Source organism: Melospiza georgiana, chromosome 9, assembly GCF_028018845.1.
Source record: "Melospiza georgiana isolate bMelGeo1 chromosome 9, bMelGeo1.pri, whole genome shotgun sequence".
NCBI lineage: Eukaryota > Metazoa > Chordata > Aves > Passeriformes > Passerellidae > Melospiza > Melospiza georgiana.
Window position 1 is genome coordinate 12,398,311 of NC_080438.1, and position 19,535 is coordinate 12,417,845.

Here is a 19,535-nt window from a genome sequence, read left to right on the forward strand (position 1 = left end):
AAACAAAGAGAAGGCAGCAAAATGAAGACAAGGGAAATAATTTATTAGATTTCACAAGCAATCTAACATACATTTATGATGTAGTAAGTCTTGTGATATTTAAAGATATGTGGAATCCTTAAGACAGGAAAATTTATTCTCTGCCTTAAATACTTTAGAAATGCAACTACGCACAGTTCAAGAGTCCTGATGATCACACTGCTTCTTCCCCAGCTCGGAAATACTTGAAAGAGAAGGAACACAAAAGGGACCTGGAACATCACAAAGGCATGTTAAAAGTAAGAACTACCAAAAAACAGCAGTGTTATACTGGCTTTTGACAACTAAATTGAAAGATGCTTAGTGTTTTAAAAAGTGCTTAATGTCTGTGAAAAATACATCTTAATAAATGCAGACTGTATTAATTTTATATTATAGAATGTTAAACAGTGATGTGGTATGAAACCCATAGGAAACATGTAGGTCACCAGCAACAACACTACCTCAGTGCAGACAGCAATGTAAAAAAACCCGAAACAACCAACAAAAAGGTAGCAGTGATTAATAGTTGATTATTAGTCCAGCTCCAAATACTTAAATGCCAGATATTGTTAATTTTCTTCTTTATTCTAAAAAGAGAAAGTAAGGAATGTATTAACTAAATCAACTCCAGATTGCTTCTCATGTACCAGGACACCAGTAATCATCAAATGACCTAAAATACTGGTCAACCCCTTAATATTAAAACTGCTCTACAATCTATTTTAGCCAACATATTATTATATTAATAGGTTTTTAAAGTAAAACAAGGTGGCTTGGTCAGTGTGAGCTCAGCACAGCTTCACACTGATCAGCTGGTATGGGCTCGAACTGCTCCACTAAGGAATAAGACCACAAATTACTAGGGTACCTGAGGAAAAAGGTGAAGGCCACCTTTTAAGACTAAGAACCTTCATTGTGTCTATTCACACAACACAGACAACTCTTTGGTTTCTTTCCCCCCCACCGAAAAACTTTGCTTTTTAAAATTATTAGATTAGCTCAAGCTTAAAATGTGTTAACTCCTCCCCACACCTACTCTATTATGGAAACCTAAGATGCAGTTGAGTGCTACAGGAAACATTGCACAAAAAAGGATACAACAAGAAAGGATACACTCTGCATGACAGTATTATTGCAGTATTTACGCAGGAATGTTTCTAAAGAAGAACAGCAGAATGTAGTTTAATTTTACTTGATTCTCAGTATTGCACACACATAACTTTATGCTACCTACCAAAAAAAAAGCAAATATGCCTCTTTGATAAAAAACAATTCTAACCCCTTGTGAGACTTAATGAGGACTGATGAATCCATCAACACTAAACTTCATATTCAAAAGAAAATACATGTTTTGATAATTTGAACTATTAGGACCAGCAGATTCTTCCATCTCCTTCAAGTCTTTGCCATTTTACAGATTCACTTTATTTCCATCAGATCCAAAACCCAATCATGTTTCCCTTTAATGCCAGCTTTCAAACCACTTTTTCCTTATGAAGAAGCTGGAGACCTCTCAACATCAGTTTCTTCCACATAACTTTTCTCCCAAACAGTTGTATTTTAGCTACAGGAAAAAGTCACTTTAGGTGAACTTTTTGCCAGTACGTCAATAAAGAGACACTTCAGCCAGCAAGTTCTGCAATATTTTATAAACCAGATGTATTGTTTTGTCAAAAAAAAAGGATAAAGCCTTTGTAGAAAAAAAAAAAAAACCTAAAAAAACCCAAAATAAAAAAAACAACAAAACCCACCCAACAACAGAAAAAGAAGCCTAGACTCAAGCAGACTCAAGTTTTTATCATGGAATTTTACTTCATAAATCAGCATCTATCCGAATATTCCAGCAGGAACAGAAAAACAATCATGCAGAAATAGGGGTCAGCTTAATCATTACTTGGGAAATGCAACAAGTATTTTTAATGAAACCTCATGGATCCTTAAAAACCTGTGTAACTCCTTGGCACATTGATATGATTTAAACGTAGGAACAGTCAAGGTAAGAGAAGTTCTGCCCATGGACAGAACACCAGGAACACCTCTAAGATGGTAACTCATGGAAGATTTTCAGGTGCACAATTAAATCTTGCCTTAGAATGGTCTGCTCTCTCTAGAAAAAGCTTCTGAGTTGACCATCAGAATAACAACAAATAAGCACTTTGTTATTTTCTTTATGCAATTCAAGTATTTAGCATGTTTAATGAATTCAGAATTAATGTACAAGATGAGTTGAAAAAAGGGGAATTCCTAAAAAAATAAAAGTGCTGACTTCATCTTTTGGGTTTTCTCCAATAGCTAAAATGCTTCAATTTTTTTTTAATATAAGACACCTTAGTAATCTTATTAGATAAACAGAAAGTTTTTTCTAACAAGAAAGGAGTGACAAACAAGACTGAAATAGTCTCATAAATACATGATCCTAATAGAACACTTTAGCCAAGGCTCTTTTCAGTGACCAGTACAGAGGGCCTATAAAAAAGTGATCTTTAATCTGACAAAATGGACTTTGCAAACTACAAAAAGAACACTAAATAGGAAGTAACACCAAAGAGAGAAAAACAAGCCTAAATTTGAGTTTACAAATCCTTAGACAATGGATGGAATGAAGAACCTACAATTAGAGTAGATGATAAAAATAGAAATACTACCATCACAATAATCACATTGTGGGCTTTACAGCCAATTTGTAAAAATCAAAGCAAATGTTCACATCCTGAGTAACAAGGATCAAGCTCCAGATTAAAAACACACCATGGTTTAAGGAATGTTTCCTAAGCACTCAGGGTAAGATTTCAATAATTTTGTTTTAAGCAGAGGCATAACCAGAGTGATCTCAACTGTAACCAGAAATTAAGGTCAGTGCCCTTTAAATTGGAGCTAACTCATGTATCAGAGGGTGCAGACTGAGAAATAAATGCTTTTTATTCTTGCACCAGTTACTGCACATGGTCATTTTTGAGTTCACTATGCAAATGTTTGCAGGCCATGAAACCACTCAGGTAAATTAGAGCTGATTTGGCTTGACTTATTCCCACATAAATGAAATACCCAGAGTAGGGAGCAGTGAAGTAAAGCTACATGATAAGAAATAAAAGTTAAATAGCAACTCTCTGCTAGAAGGTACTGTCTCATTACATTTAAATAATGCCAAAAATCAGGACCTACATATTCCACAACAAAGGAAGCCTTCATCAATGCAACATTAAGCAGCACTTTCCAACAGAATATCCTTCATTAATTCAGCCAAGGTTAAAGGTTACTGCAACAGCACTAAGAACTCATTTTCTGAAGTTAGAAAAGATTCTTTACAGCCAGTAGAAGTTTATTGTTAGAACCAGCTCTTCAGAATCCCATTACAACGGCAGGGATAGAAAAGGAGGAGGTAGGAGGCAATACTTTTCAACAGTAAAACCCTGGGAGAATACTAAAAGATAAGTGGTCCAATTCCACAAAATTATTCTCCTTATCTTTGCAAGGTAAGGAACTGACAAGTGCCCTACAATATCTGAATTAGGAAAATATTTGCATCTGAGTTTTCTAACACAGGAAAAAGGAAAGTTATAAATTTACACTAACTATATATCTTGCACTCAGTTTTTCTGATATAAGCACACATTTAAGAAAATTAATTTGTATGGAACATTTCCTCTCCATCATCAATATTCCTGAAGAAGCTATTAAAGAGAGAGTAAATAAAACCAAACAAACACTAACAAAAACCCCAGCCCAATCCTTTGTTTTCACTTTCAGGCAGAGAGTCCATACCTTGTGCAGGGTTTTACTTTTTTCTTTTCCCTTCGTTGGCATCCTGTTTTGGTCTAGCTGAACGAGCAAATTGCTGAGATTCTATTAAGGACTACAAGTGTCTGGTAAGTAGAAGTCAATTAAGAAAGACCAAAAAGATTACTCCTGCAAATTAGTCTAGAAAGTGACCTTTATCTGTGAATCAATACAGTATGAAGTATTATAACAGTGTCTATTAGTCTAAGATTAGGACCTCACTGATACACAGTACAGGAGTTATTAGAGAGACTATAAGGAGGACTAACTGGGAATGGGTTAGATGCAAACAAGGATAAATGTTTGACATTTACAAACTTCCAACCCAGCATGTTAATTCTTAACTTTGATGTATCAGGAAAAACAGTAAAAGCAGCAGATGCTGGGGTAAATGTGAGTATAAAGAAACTGAAATAAACTATGAAATGTTTGAGTGAAAAATAAGAAAGGACATTCACACAAAAAAACAGTGCTATGCAATCAAAAGGAGACAGTTCCAGCTGGAAAACCCATCTAGAACCACTTACTCTTACAGGAGCATTTCTTATGATCATGATTCTGTAAACATACACCTAACCAAGTCAAAAACCTTGTATTTAATTTAAATACAGTGGCCATGCAAGCCGAATTATCTTCTGTATTGTCTTTGCAGGATCAAAGATGTAAGACCAGTGAATTCTGTTCTTAAATCACTTTTACTGTCCTATTTCACAAGAGTTGCCCCCTGTTTTTTTCAGCCACCATAAATAGTGCACTGTGTTATGCTGACTGGTTTTCTTAAGGCATTTTTTATTTTGCAGAACACTGTGACAACAAACCTTGGCAGAGACTGGCAGAGATGACAAAGAATATAATGTAAATGCTTGAAGAAAAGGATACAACCACCATGGGTTTTTCAAATAAGACATAGCCATTAACTTCTTTTAGTGCCTTAGCAGCTGCCTTCTCATTGGGCAGTCCAATGAAAGCCTGTCCCTTCATCCGGCCCTCTTTCATCACACGGATATCAAACCTGGGGGCACAGACCACAGCTGGGAATTACTCATGTTTAACAAACCTTGCAGATTTCACAGTACAAATGCACAATTCTCATGCTCCAGGTGGGAGAAAGAACAGAAACAGAAGGAAAGCCTACAAAGAAGCGTGATGTCCTTGGAGACCATTTTGCTTGGGGAAACCATTTACTAAAAGGTAATATTAAACTGCAGGATGGCAAATTGATGTGCAGTACTACTAAATAGGACATATGCAAAGTGATCAGATACACACAATCACCTACACAGTTCATTCTGTGTCACACAGCCAAGAAAAGCAAATCTGGGAATAAAAACATAAAGGCAAAATAATAGAGTCTTCAGTCACTCATCATAAAATAATTTCATTTCTTAATCTTCATAAATAAGGATTTTTAGGTCTAACACATTTTTGTTAATGCAGAAACACAGAAAATGTGAATATGGCTATTTTTAAAATCCCAGTTTTCAGAAGTGACATAGGAGTTAATATAAAAGGCTTAATTCTAACCAAGTATGAAATGAACTCACATATTGCGTTCCACCTCTGACTGGAAGTCAACATATCTTCCAAAAATGAACTTAAGATCCTGAAATTAAAGTGTAGGTGTAAGATGAATGCTCAGAAAAAGCCCTTTTGATAGATATTTAATTTGCATGTTTACTTACCTTTTCTTGAACTTGTTTAGCTAAATTCTTCACATATATCCTGCAATTTGGATCACCTGGCTCATAGTTTTTGAAAACAGAATATTTTTCCATTTCTTGAAGACAAAAAAAATGAACCATACTTTAGTTCATTTACTTTTGCAGATTTGCTCAATATAAAATAATTCACTATAAAAAAAACAAACACTTATTTAAGCTATTTGTTGTAACAAATCAAGATGCTGTTACTAGATAATCGATTCTCACAGTTATACCTTCTCTAGAAAGTCTGTTTTTTTCTAGATCCTTTCTAGATATAAATTCTGATGGTATTTCATCATCTTCCTCTTCAGTTTCCATTTTATCATTTGAGCTAGGAGCTGGGAAAATCCTTCCAAAGCCTGTGTTATTGATTTCTTCCATGGTTGCATTAAGGTCTGAAATTTCAACAAATCATGTACGTGGTTTGTACCTTTATTCACACCAAGATCGAGAGCCAGCAAGAAAACCACCCTCCTTCCAGCAACATAATAGAGCAGACTTTGCAAGGCAATTTGAACACACCCTTAAAAAAGAGTCTTAATCCCTGCTTGACAAAAGCACCTGCTCTGTACAGTCCTATAAAACCCCATGTAGTAGAAAATAAAGGCCATGGCACACATCAGTTAGCATAAACCTTGCCTTGCTGTTCAGTTCTGTATGCATTTCACTATTTTCCCTTAAAGAAACTGGATATTACTGTAAAGTACCAAGAACTACAGATTGACCATAACTGTCTAAAAAGCCATCACACCTCATTGTTATCAGTGCCCACCCAGTATTTTTATGGCAGATAATCAGTGCACCAGAGAAAAAAGGGCTGTCAGTCACTCAGATGCTGTTCTCTAAGAGCTGGAAAAGGAAAATCTGAAACTAGCCTGATATATTAATTTACACTATAAAATACTGAAAATTTGTAACATTTGCATCCTATGATTTAAAAGACAGTGCAATTCACCATAAACCACAGAGCACATAGGAGAGTCCTTTAAAATCCTCTGGATCCTTTCCAAAGCTTGTAAAATGGGAAAAACAGCAAATACAACTATGATGGAACTTGGTGCTGAAAGCTCCAATACAGTAAGGGAAAAGAATTTCCTGGTGTAAATTTCAGCACCCTTTATATACTGAAGCCACATGACTTGAACATTAATCATATATGAGGTACAAACTCTCTTACCATTTTTTTCTTCTTTTTCTTGGTTTGTCTGAAGAACAGCTGGGATCTCAGTACTAATATGAAACTCTATTTTTTTATGACCTACATGCTGCAGCTGCTCAAAGACATCTGAAGGTGACAGTGTAGGGTGCGAGTTACTGTTTAAAAAAACAACACCACATTAATTAAAGACTCAGACACTGATGAATGCATGCTCAAACACAAGATTTCTTCCAGTTAGATTTTATGCAGCAGTTTACCACAAACACATGTTCTCCATTTCACCCAACAGAATTTCAGGTGACTGCAACACTGCAGACACAGAAGGTATGTCTGGCAGTGGGAGCAAAACCAACCATCATGTACCATGGCACAATACACACAGGCATTTATTAAAACCTTCATCAGTAACTTCAGCATGAAAAATAAGTAGCCTTGCTGCTGCTCTCAGCTAGTATATAAAATATATCACACTTTAAAAAAATGTAGCAAATCATTTGGAGGAAGCAGGCAGCCATTAGTAAAAATGCATTCACAATCATTTATCACAACACAGAAATACTGCACTGCTGTCTACTGTGGCATAGACCCACAGTTCTAAGACCCAAACTCATTTTAAAGCAAGCCAGTTTCTATTCTTCCAGTGTCACTGTTTTAAGAAGCAGATCAAGCAATAAATCCAAATTGCTTTGGTCACAGCTGTGATGCAAAACCAGTTATCTTTTTAGGAAAAGGAATTTCTATTAGTTTGACAGGAAGAGAAGCAGAGCTTGAATCAGGCACACTTTAAAGTTGTTGAGCAGACTTTAGTTCAAACTAGAAGAAAATCTGATTTTTAGGGCAATAAAACCAATAGGATAAGTGCAAAAACCACAAACCTGTGGGAGGTACACACAGGAACATTCAACATGTCCTTAATTCTTTGCTTTTTTCTAACACCACGCTTCTTTGTGTTTATTGGTCTTTTAGGCTGAAGGGTTGCTAATTCCATCAACTTTGTCATTCTATTTTAAACAAAAAGAAAACCAAAACCAAACAAAAATAAAACAAAGAGGTTTACAGTTCATTGAAAGTACTAATTTTAAAAACCCTTCCCCTTCCCTTAAAGCCCTTGATATAGAACTTTTCAGAATATAATTGTAAAACTAACTACCTTAAAACTGAAGCTGTAACACACAGCAAATCAATATACACAGAGCACTGTGTATATTGTCAGAGCACTGACCAAAATCCTAACATGTCAGTGATGCCCTTCCTTCCCCAAGCACGCTCCTTACTGGGACACTGAAGCTGTGATGGCGCAGGCTGAACCTGATTTTCTAACACTCAACAGGGGTAGCTTTTTCCAAATACAGCATAGGGACTTTCTGATTTACTTCTCAGTTTAGACAGTAAAGGAAAAAGCTGCTTTTTAATTTAGAGTTAGTTTAAAGATTAAAAAAAATACAGCTATGATGCAATTCAGTCCCAAAATTGCAAGAGAATCCTCAGCACAAATATTATCACCCCTAGCATACCCGCTGATATACAAAGAATGTTCTGGAAGTTGGTGTGCCCATACAATTCAGGCTGAGGAGTCAATTTAGAAAGATGTGGAACAATGAAGACTTCAGATAATAATAAAATTTATGCTTCCTTACATCTGTGCTCTTCAAGCTGAGTTTTTGTTTAGTTGGTTTTTTTTGGACATGGGAACAAATGAAAACTTGCACACCAATAGGCCACTCTCCTTTTCTTACTGCATTTAAACCTGCACTGTTCTTCTGCATTCTGAGGGTTCTCTACACATCTGGAAAGATTGCTACACACTCTCTACAAGCTGCTACATCTACATACTGCAAACATTACCACTTGCTGAACTCAAAGCTGGAAAAGTAAAACCACCCCTTTCAGCAAGCCCAAAACCTTGCACATGACTGTAAAATGCATACCTCTCCTTTTCCTCATCATTATCACTTTCATATTCTGATTCATCCCCACTAGAAAGTCCTTCTTCTTCTTCAGGCAAAGGAGGCTCTTCAGGAGGCAGAGGTGGGATTGGGGGAGGTGGCACAGGCACTGGCAAATACTCTTCATACTAATTATGGGGAAGAAGTTGCAAAAACTTAAACTTCTTGAAGGAAAAAAGCTGAACATGTCTTGTTTTCTTAATAACAACAGTCAAAGCAATTAATGATAATTTAACAAGTATTTCCTCCAAGTATGCTTACAGGGATGGAGATAGCATTTAGGTAAACTACATTACTAATGAAAAACTTTCCACAAGCAAAATAATCTGCTTTCTGAAGCATAACAGTGAATGGTTTAATTCTTTTAAGTTGAGATAAGAAAAAAATACAGCAACCACGGCCTTGGATTTTCACTTTGCACTCGGCTTCAAGGACTTTCCTGAGAAGAATACAGTCCAAGCATATGGGTGAAGGCTTAGGCTCCAAAGCCATCTCAGTTTCAACACTGAAGCAACAGTTTGAAACACTCCTGTGATGCTACCATGGATGAGTATTTCTTTGTTCTAAGTATAATCCAAAGAATTGCTTTAGAAGACCAACATGTACTCAGCAAAATGCAGCAGGATTTGCAATCCTCTAGAAATTCACATCTCCTACTATGCTGCTAACATTTTAAATTGTGAATCATTCCTACAGTACTGAAAACATATTTCAAATGTTACCATGGGAGGGCGAGCAGTGATTGGTCCAAAAGGTGGAGGAAGATTCATTTTATTCATCAGATGGAGTACCTGAAATGAGTCAAAATAAGTAGGTTTCCTTTGAATAAGTAAGTGATAACAGTTCCTTGCTAGGTAAAACAGCCAATCACTCCTGGCAGGTGAAAATCAGCACAGTTTTAATGTTCATAAACAATGCAAAACTCGCACTTGAGATCCAACACCAATAGTCAATATAAGCAACACCCTAACAAGGCTAATAAAAAACACACAGCATCCTCTCAGAATGAAATTCCAGGTACTCAAGTCACATCTAATTAGGAAGTGCATATGCAGTTAAGAATTCAGTGTCAATCTATCTCAGGTAAATAAAATCTCATTACCTCAGCACAGTAAAAAATTAAGATTGGTTAACACTATCACAGAAAATCCAAGTTAGTAGTTATGATGACAAAAATAATTACTTCTGTGCATAATTAAAAAGGAAAAATTAAATGTCTTTAATTTTATACTTTTCCCCCCATTTTTTACTTACCTGGACATAAAATTTGGGCACACTTGCCAAGGCATTTGCTATATTTGCTAGAATTGCACTTGAAGGTGGTGGATACAAATATTTGAGGCAAGAATTGATGGGAAAGGTGAGGCTGAGGAAAAAAAAGATTGAAAATTAGACACCTTAACAGTACTCCCACTTAACAGTGGTTACTAGAGGCTTCACTATTGATTATATCTGAAGTAACACTGAAATATTTTTATTTCCCCAGAACAGTTTTGGGCCACTTAGAATGCCTTTAACATCATGGAGTAGTCCCCAGTGCATGACAGATTTACTGGGCTTGGAAATACTGAAAATATCAAGCCATGCAGGAGCTTAAAGCAAACAGAAACAATCAGCATGTCCAACCCAAAAGCACAGAATAGCAGCCTGTACAAATATCAGAAACTCAATGCTCAAAGGGCTGCATTAGCTTCAAAAAAATTACTACTTCCTGTATGCTAAAATGAAAATGGGAGGTGGAGAAGGAAGAAACATCAGGAAAAAAGTCAGTGATATTCTGCTGTTAACACTGGGGGAACGCCAGCCCTCCAACCCCCCAAGAAAGCAATGTGCAGCGTTAGAAGGCTGTTCTGCAATCCACAAGCTCAAAGCACCAGTCACTATGCAGATGTGAGGATTCTAAACTTGAGGAACTGAAACTCCATCTTTATGACAACTCCTACATGCCTGAGGAACACCAGCATAAGAGTTATTCTTCTGAGCATCTTGTTCAACATGATGTAACACATTGCAAAATAATCTGCAACAGAATAAATTAATTAAGACAAATAAAACCCCGACACTAACCCATGGTTGGGTGCAATTCCATTCTCTATTTTAACACAGTTTGGTTCTATCTTCTCTTCTTCTTTCACTGGTTCTTCTAAACTGAAAATTAATTTAGCCTTAATTAAAACAGTGCAAAAATTAGGTATGCCTTATGTAATATATAAAATATGCATAATCTATTAATAAATATAAAAAATAAATTAGCACAGGTATTTTTAACATCTTTTACCAATTGCAATACTACAGCTGTTACCAATTCTTCATAATCAATACACGAGGATAATCACAGTAGTGAGTCTTCTAAAATAAATACTTATGCAGATTTAAGTAAGATTCCCTATATTCAAACACTCCTGACTTAAATCCACTCAAAGGAAAAGAACTGAAATTATTTATCATGCACTGTCTTCAGAGAACATAAATTCAAAGGTATTAAATTATTGATTTGTTCATATTCAGAAAGTGGGATAAATAACCTGAAAACTCTAATACAGTATTTTTAATTAAGCACTGTCACATAGCTTTTATCACTTATTTGCACATTTCACAGGTGCAAATGACACAGTCACTGTCCTATAGATGGGAACCTGTTAGGACTTCCAAGTGGTTACAGTTTATCCTTTGAGTTACAAGTATTACCTAAGTATCATGAATCCAGAATCCTTTCCCGGACCAGTAAGATAACAAGGAAATTACTCTGCACATACCTTTTGCACTTGTCTGAGGCAGAAGGCTGGCTAAGTACCTGGGCACTCTCTTGCTCCTTTGCAAATTCAACAACTAAGGTGTGACCCAAAAGTTTCAGCTGATGCAGTCTTGATAAAGCCTTCAAGTAATTACAGAGGAGAAGAGAAAGGGAAGAGGACAACCATGAGAACTGTTTTAGAGCATAACTCTTTTTCCTTTGAGTGGTACACTGGCCATAGGATGCAGGCTCAAGTGCTTTAAGCTAAGTCTGTGCTACTGTGGACACGAGAACTCTGCACTGTTTGTGCCTTCCCAGCTCTGCTCTCAGCAGCATTTCCTGCTGGCAGGAAGGAAAGGGACCAGGCACAGCCAGAACCACGGCACAGCTTGGTCACCTGAACACAGCAGCAGCCCTAACAATCAGACTTTGCACACAGCCTAATAAATTGCTGGAATTTCAAAGAACCAGCCTTTTGCTCCTGAAGTACAAACACGCTAAACTCTGTCAGCAGCAGCTAGGGATTCTAAAATCAAGACCTTCACAGTGGCTCTAGGAAGATCCAGCATTCCTCAAGTCCAGAGCCCAGCAGGCTGCTAACAACTGGCACCCAATTCACCACTGTTCACCTCACACAGTCTTTCACTTTTTTAGTCCTATAAAGTGTGGCCTAAAAGAAATAGAAGCAATGCAAAAAAAAACCCAAACCCAAGGTATAAGGGGGAAGTTCTGGCACAGGCTTTTTAGCCAGACTAGTATTTAAAAAGCATTATTAGCATAACCTTTTTGGCATACATATCTCCTATTCTTACAGAAGTTTTCTTATCAAAGCTGGGCATTCAAGGCAGACTTGGATTGAGAGAATCCCTAGGGCTGATTTTTATGGCAAACACAATTACACAAGAGACAAGGAAACTCTGCTTGGTTTATAGTTTATATATAAATACACACACATCCTAAACAGTGCCCTGATCAGTCTCAGCTTCTCTAACTTTGCCAGGCTGGATCAGATAACTTCCACAAACCCCTTTCGATCCACCTTTCCTAGGACTCTAGGAAACACAGAAATAATCAAGAATTTTATCAAGTCCTGTGAGCAAACCTGTGCTGAAACAGAACTCTCATACTACATTCTGTTGCTTTGTTTCTTCCTAGCTCTAAGTACCAAATGATGTGTAAACTACTTAGAGCACTGGCAATTCAGTGCTTTGCTAAAACATTCAATAACAAACTCAATACAAACCTTTGCAGCTGCATTTTCACTGGGAAAGGTGGCAAAAGCAGTATGTTTCTAGAAAACAAACAAAAAGTTATAATGTATTTGAATCAAAAACGTAAGAGATTGCATGTAAAACATTGAGCCACAAGCACTTTGTTAGTCCAAGCTTACATATTTGAAAGTTACCAGATGGGAGTTATCTAATTCCCATCAGGGCAAACATGAAGGGCTAGAAACCCTTTTTCTTATGAATTTTGGAAAAGTACCTCCTGCAGTCAAAATCAAGACATGAGCTCAGCAGTTTGACAAATACAGGACAAGTGGGGATTTTTTAGTGAGCAAAACCCACTCTAGACTGCACAAAAGTACATATAGAGAGGTTTAATTCTCTTCTAAATCAGAAAACTCATTTGAGCACCTCACAAAACATTTTCATCAAAGTAACTCTTACTAAAAGTAATGCTCTTCCTGCAACGAAAGTTGTAACTATTGTGCTCTGAACGTTTGAATGGTTTCTAACTTCCCCCCTCCTCATTTTCTAAATTAAATCAAATCCTCACAGAATACACCTTTCCAAGTTAATTTTTTTAAACAAACTTTATTACCCCATCTTGCCACTACATGACTCCGTACCCAAAATCATTGTAACAAAGTCAGTATATCTGATATCCTATAAAGCATGACCCTGATAAAATACGCAGACATCCATCTGTAGTTCTGCAAAAAACACGGCTCTCTATGAAGAGTACTTATCACAAATACATCAATGTTTCCGTTATCTGGGGGAAGGAGAAAGCAAACCAGAGATTTCAGGAGAGCCGTGAGCCTGCATCCCTGCCCGCGCCACGGGGCCCCTGGGCACGGCTCAGCCCAGCCTCGCCGGCAGCACCAGAGGCCAAAGCCGCGGGCACGGCGCTTGCGGCGGGCGGGATGGAGCCCGGAGCCGCCCGCTGTCCCCCCGCTGCCCCGCCCGCCCCACGGGGCTCCCCGGCAGCGGGACCCCCGCTCCTGCCCGGCTCCAGGCTCAGCGCTGCCCGCGGCCCGCCCCGGCCCCGGTCCCGGCCCTCACCAGCCGCCCGTGGTCCGACAGGACCCGCACAGACACGGCCCCAAAGTGCTGCAGCAGATCCTCCTTCTCCGCCGCCGTCAGCTCGGCGGGCAGGTGCCGCACCAGCAGCGTCCGCCCGCGCCGCCGCGACACGCCGGGGTGCGGCGGGACGCCGGGGTGCGGCGGGACGGCGCCCAGCCCCGGGCCGTCCGCGGATCCCGGCCCGCCCGCCCGCAGCTCCTCAGCGCCCGGCGCCGCCATCGCCGCGCAGGGACCGGCGGCGCAAATCTCGCGAGAACCGGGGCGGGGCCGCCGCTTCAGGTCTCGCGAGACTGGCGCCCCCCGCGGAGGTGGCGGGAAGCGCGCGCGGAGGGGGGAGCGGCTCCTCCTGGCAGAGCCCGCCAGGGGACGCCCGCGGTGCCGCTCCCCTCACCCTTCAACACCAACGCTTAGGAGCTCGCCCTCGCACTAAGCCCTAAGGAGTGTTGCTGTCAAAATGACCTCTCCTCAGCCTTTAGTTGCGGAGACTTGTCCCTGCCTCCCTCCCGTGAACAGTGAGGTACTGAGGCATGCCTGGCCACGGGAAACACCCCCATAATTACAACTTGTGAGGGGATAATCAGCGTGAATAGGGAGGATGAACAGATTGCTGTCACCTACCACAGCAGCCACACAGGCGGCTCCCAAGCCTGCCTCTGGAGCATACAGGCTGTGATCCCAAGAGAGTGAAATCCCCGATCTGTTAAATTAGCTGTTGCTTGCTGGCACAAGCCGTGCCTGCCTGTGTCGCTATGGCCACGAGCTGTGTGTCCCACAGAGGCGCAGTGCCCGCCCTGCTGGAGCACTTACCATGTCTGAGCAGCGGAGCGCTCAGGGACACCCGGGCTCTGTCACTGCGCTGGGCTGTGCTGGAGCCAGCCATGGAGAAAACTTGCTTGGAACCTGTCCATAGGACGGGTGCTTCCCACACCTCTCCATACAAGAAGCAAGGCCTTCAGTCCATAAAGTCCCTTCAGTGTTCCTGAGCGGCCATGGTGGACCTGGTGCTATGCACAGTGCGTGCACCTGCAGGGTCTTGGCCAGGCACGTTTGGGGCTGAGCACTGACGGATCGGGCAAAGGCCTGGCCATGGTGGGTGGGCACAGCAGTCTCCTTAGCTCCATCAGATGACAATCCAAATTCGTCCAAACCAGTTTGGGAAGGAGCTGGGTAAAAAAGGATCTTCTGAAGGGATCAATGAGAAAAGCAGAAATGTGGGAGCAGTTTCTTACGGGATTTGTTACTGCATTTTTGTTGCTGCCATAAGCATAAGCTAAGAAATATCTATGAAGTGGGAAGCAGGTGGAATAATTGACACAGTGTGCAAACAGAGCAGTGTATTTTCTCTCTTGATAACACCAGCAGTACTGTTTTTTTTTCTGAGGCTGTTGAAACTTCAAAAATAGCGCTGGCCAGCCAAGCCAGTTCTGTGTGTGGCTTGTGGTTTGTATAAAGTCCAGAAGATTTTCTGGGGTATGCTGCTCAATGTGCAGTTGTAGCAGATGGGAAGATAACAATTGTAAATGCAAGCCTGTGGTGGCTGTGCTGCGCATCCTGTTTAAATTGGCCTGACTGGTAGTTCACTCCTGGGTAATGACTTCAGAGAATATTTTATGCAGCAGATCTGTGAAACTTGTAGGCAAAGCAAACCTTCCCGTTTCCCTTGTAGTGTTTTAGTACATTCCAGTTATTAATGTGCATATCATTCACCAGATGGTAAAATAATGAAATAACTTCAAATATGTTTTCCCCTCAGAACTAAGGAAAGCTGTTCCCAGTTCTGCTTAGAGAAGGCTGAGGAAACAATGTACTCTTTAGTTACACTGAACAATTGACAAGAATTGTTTCACTTGAAATAACTAATATCTCATGGCTCTTCAACCCCCTTGTTCCTCCTAGCACAAAATCCCCCTCAGAAAAGACCTCTTCTAAAGTCTCTTTACCTTGTTAGACCAGGCTGCTGAAGCTGAACACCGCTAGAGCAGAGGTTTAACATAGCAACATGCAAGTTAAGCTGATAAAAAATGTGTATGTGCTTTTCCTAAGAAAAGTAAAGAAAGTAAAAAAAAAAAAAAAATTAACTTTCTCTCAATCATGTCTACAGTCAAAATGTATGAATAATATGTTATCTTTTTTACTTACCAAGATGTTTAATTTGTAGATTTTTGAACAGTAGAGTTCTTCAACACCAATGCATCATGATTTTGTGTTGAAATCCATGGCTTAGAAGTTCTTTGCTTATACAGAGATTGAATGCAAGTGGTTTAGCAGTACCAGTGTGACTCAGAACTACAGCCTCATTCAGGTGGGAAAGAAGGGAGATCCTTTTGCAGCAATCTCGAGTCCAGTCAACATCAAGTCCAGTTCCTACTCAGAGCAAGGTCAATACTGAAATCCAACCACATAATTCAGGACTTTCTCCAGTTGGTGTCAAAAGGCCCTAAGGGTGAAGATTCCACAGCCTGCATAGGCAAGCTTTTCCATGCCATATTAACCTTCTAGTGGTTTTGTTCCCTTTTTTCTCCATTTGAACATGACTATATTTTTGTAAATGTGTGGTAACTTCATGAAGACAAAAATTCAAATTCCAGTTAAAATGTATTGAGTTGGCAAGAACGACAGTCTGATCTGTAACTATACAAACAGTGACTTGCAGAACTGTGGATTATGCAGCCAGGGCTGTTTGAGTGGTTCTCCAAGTGGACTCTGCTTTTACTTTACCTGAATAGAATCAAAATGTGGGTTGCAAATGTTGTGTAGCACTCCAGCTTCTACAAAGCTTCTAAGCTGCTCTTGTGTGTTTGCATGCATGTGTGTCTCCATGCACAGCATTGACTCCAGGGCCTCTGCTGTCATGCTAGGCCTGTATTTCTGCATTAGTGATAAATATTTCCTTCTCCGCAGAATGACTGCTTGTTACTACAGCTTAGATCAAATCTGGTTTTCAGGGCAGAGGTTAAAGTAAATGAAATTTGGCAGAGCCACCTCATAAGGAAAATTGATGCCACATCTAAGCAAGACAGAGCTCCACACAAGCCTATGTGAGTTCAAGCAAAACAATCTGACATCACTCAGTCCTGAGGCTTTGAATGCCTGTGGCTCTTTATTAATAATGGCAATACAGTATTTACTGGCCTGCAGACCAGCATCCTACATTACCAGGTCATTGCTGCATTAACAACTCTGTAGATCAACAAATATAGGAGTTACAGACAGAATTAGATGTTAGACTCAGTTCCCAAAGGATACTTTTCCTGCCTAATTTCTTGTGAGTTACACAAGCCTAGCAAGGTGGTTTTTGTTATGAGTTTTGGAAGCCTCAGGCCAAGGTGTTTTGATGACTGAGGTAAAAAAGAAAACCACCAGAGCAGCTTTGAGGTACAAATGACACTATTGGGCAAAATCTGATTTTCATGGTGGCAGTTCAGTAATTGTCTCCATATTCATCTCAACAGTGTGGTGTAAGAAAGTGCTGTAGGGAGAAGGCAGCAGAGGGGCCCCGGTGAGGCTGGCAGGATCTTGGCTGTTCCTGCCAGAATGGTGTCCGTGGCACCGAGGCTCCAGGCGTGGGCAAGCTGCATTTCATCCACTGCACAGCCCCAGTGCTTTGTGGGGCAGGGTTTTGGTAGCCAGGGGTTACAGGGCTGGCTCCTGTGAGAAGTGCTGGAAGTTTCCCCTTCCAGAAGTCCAGGTGCCAGCTGGCCCCAAGGTGGACCTGCCACTGTTTCGCCAAGGACAACATTCCCCATCCAGGAGCCTTTGGCCACAGTTCCTGTGCCCTGCCTGCTGAGGAGGGCAGCCAGAGAGGAGCTGTGCTGGGCACCTGGCACCCAGACAAGGCCAGCCCCCCACAGGCATACACACAACTTGAGACTGCAAAGTGATTGCTGATTCAGTAAAAATGACTTTTTGCAAAAAGAGAAAATTAATATTTAAAGAATTTTCTTTATGCTGTTAATTTTTTGTCTGAATAAAATACAAAACCAATGGATAATCCACCAAAAATTCTCCTTTTCATATTTGACCACTAGATGATGCTGCGACTCATGAATGAAAAAAAAAAAAGAAAAAAGAAAAGAGAGGAAGAGAAAAAGAAAAATAAATAAAAAAAAAAAAGATGAAATACATGAATATAAGCTTAAATTTTCAATGCATTTCTGGTGTCAGAATAATTACACAGATAAATTCATGGTTTCGCCAATGAAAGTGAACATCGTTTCTAACAGAAAATGATATATTGCATTGTGCCAAAAATATCTGAAATTTTACAATTCAGCAGATCTGTTGTGCCATCCTGTTATGCCCCAGCAAATCTCTTACCTTAAATTTGATCATTTCATAACATAATTTCAATTTTTTATTGAACACTGGAATAAAAAAATTAAGGCCTTAGTGTCATCACTTCACATAGAAGAGTAGCAATAGGAATTATAAAAATTAAGATTAACATTTCCTAGAACTAACATTCTTTTGAAAACGTACAGATCAGCAGTAAGGTTGACTGTAACTCTGGGTTTAGTGAATTATCTGAAAGATCTGGTGTTGCTCTGGATGATACTTGTCATCATCATCTTTGTGCTCAAATGATAAGGCAATGTGCCAAAATCCTGAATGAAAGGAACATAACCCAAGGTCTGAATGCAATTTAGGTCCTTTCAAAGCAGTGGCCCACATCTGGATCACAAAATTTTACTTACACCTAAAGAAAGCATCTCATGACTTCTTTTTCTCCATGTTCTCCTTCATGCCACTGTGAAATGCAGAGCTACCTGAACCTGCATTAAGGAAAACTCTCATTGCACCCCAACATCCTTGGGAAGTGGATCCACATCTGTTCCCAGGCGCAGACAACCCTCTCCATATTCAGCCTGTTGGTTTATGGACACCTCAGATCCCTGTGTGGCATTTCAGTCATTTGCCACAGAAGCTCTGGGGCTTGGGGGTGGAGTTGCAATTTGACCTGTGAGCTGATTATTCCATTTGGGATTGGGCAATGTGTGAATAGCAGAGGATGGAATCGCAGTGTCTGAGGGGTGGAGCTGAGTGCAGGGCTGCAGGCAGCTCCTGTCAGTTCCAGAGGGGCCCGAGGGCTCCCTGACCTGCCCCTCTGGGCAATGACCGGTTTGCCAGGGCCATGAACTCCCTGCCACACGGGTGCCCAGGGCTTTGGCACCTCTCCATTGGTGCAGGGGCTGAGTGCATGGATCCAGGAGATGCTGGCCACAGCCAAGGAGGGAGACAGATGGGAGGGGCAGTGCCTGGCCAGGGACACTTCCCACACCCTGACTGCCCTGACAGACACTCGGAGCCCTTGGGCACGCTGAGAGCCAATATCCACCACCAACACCACAGAAAGGAAACTTAAAACTGCACCTTGACCTCAAACTGGAACAACCTCCTTCCATTTTTCCCTCCAGAATGGGATGCAGTCACCACTTTTGGCCTAGCAGAGATTCTGCCTCACAGCAAGGCCTGCACACTTGCTTTTACCACAGCTGACAAGGGATTTGGGAAAGCTGCCCAACCTGTACTGTGTTTGCATAATTCTTTGAGATATTAGAGACTAAGGGTGCCTAACACACCAGAGGCAGGAATTTGCTGTGCCTCAGCCAGTGGCACAAGGTGGAAGCAATGCCTGCATACATGGTGTTTTCTCAGGCACCTTCGGCACCCGCACAGGGAGCGTTCGCTGGCCTCAAGCCACTGGGGCAAACCATGCAAGAGCTCAGGCTCTGCTTTGTCCAGGCACAGGCTGACTGTGAAGCAGGAAACCTGCTGCTTTCACTGATGCCACAGGCTGGAATAACTGATTGGCACAGCCCAGCTTCCCTCAGTGACCCAGACCCCAGGCTTGGTTGGGCATAAGGAAGGGATAAACTCTGTATGTAG

General features: G+C 40.6%; 1 protein-coding gene across 2 annotated transcripts; it reads right to left on the minus strand.

The window, feature by feature from the left end:
* Positions 1–22: 22 nt before the first annotated feature.
* RNPC3 (RNA binding region (RNP1, RRM) containing 3) lies at positions 23–13,868 on the minus strand. 2 transcript variants are annotated; one of them, XM_058030541.1, is made up of 15 exons: positions 13,629–13,868; positions 12,584–12,631; positions 11,363–11,481; positions 10,674–10,754; positions 9,861–9,972; positions 9,329–9,397; positions 8,589–8,734; positions 7,536–7,661; positions 6,679–6,815; positions 5,735–5,896; positions 5,481–5,575; positions 5,343–5,401; positions 4,678–4,810; positions 3,784–3,856; positions 23–251 (listed from the first exon to the last, which is right to left on the minus strand). In XM_058030541.1, exons 1-14 carry the CDS (start codon positions 13,866–13,868, stop codon positions 3,797–3,799), a joined length of 1,587 nt encoding a protein of 528 aa, XP_057886524.1. In that variant the 3' UTR covers positions 23–251; positions 3,784–3,796. The 2 variants fall into 2 exon arrangements, with proteins under 2 accessions (XP_057886524.1, XP_057886523.1); XM_058030540.1 differs by having other exon boundaries at positions 23–1,178.
* Positions 13,869–19,535: the final 5,667 nt, after the last annotated feature.

Coding starts and splice junctions, on each gene's coding strand:
- RNPC3 (XM_058030541.1), bottom strand. CDS start 13,868: ATGGCGGCGCCGGGCGCTGAGGAGCTGCGGGCGGGCGGGCCGGGATCC. Junction 10,755..11,362: donor GCCTCAGACAAGTGCAAAAG/GTATGTGCAGAG, acceptor ATTAATTTTCAG/TTTAGAAGAACCAGTGAAAG. Junction 5,402..5,480: donor CTAAACAAGTTCAAGAAAAG/GTAAGTAAACAT, acceptor CTTTAATTTCAG/GATCTTAAGTTCATTTTTGG.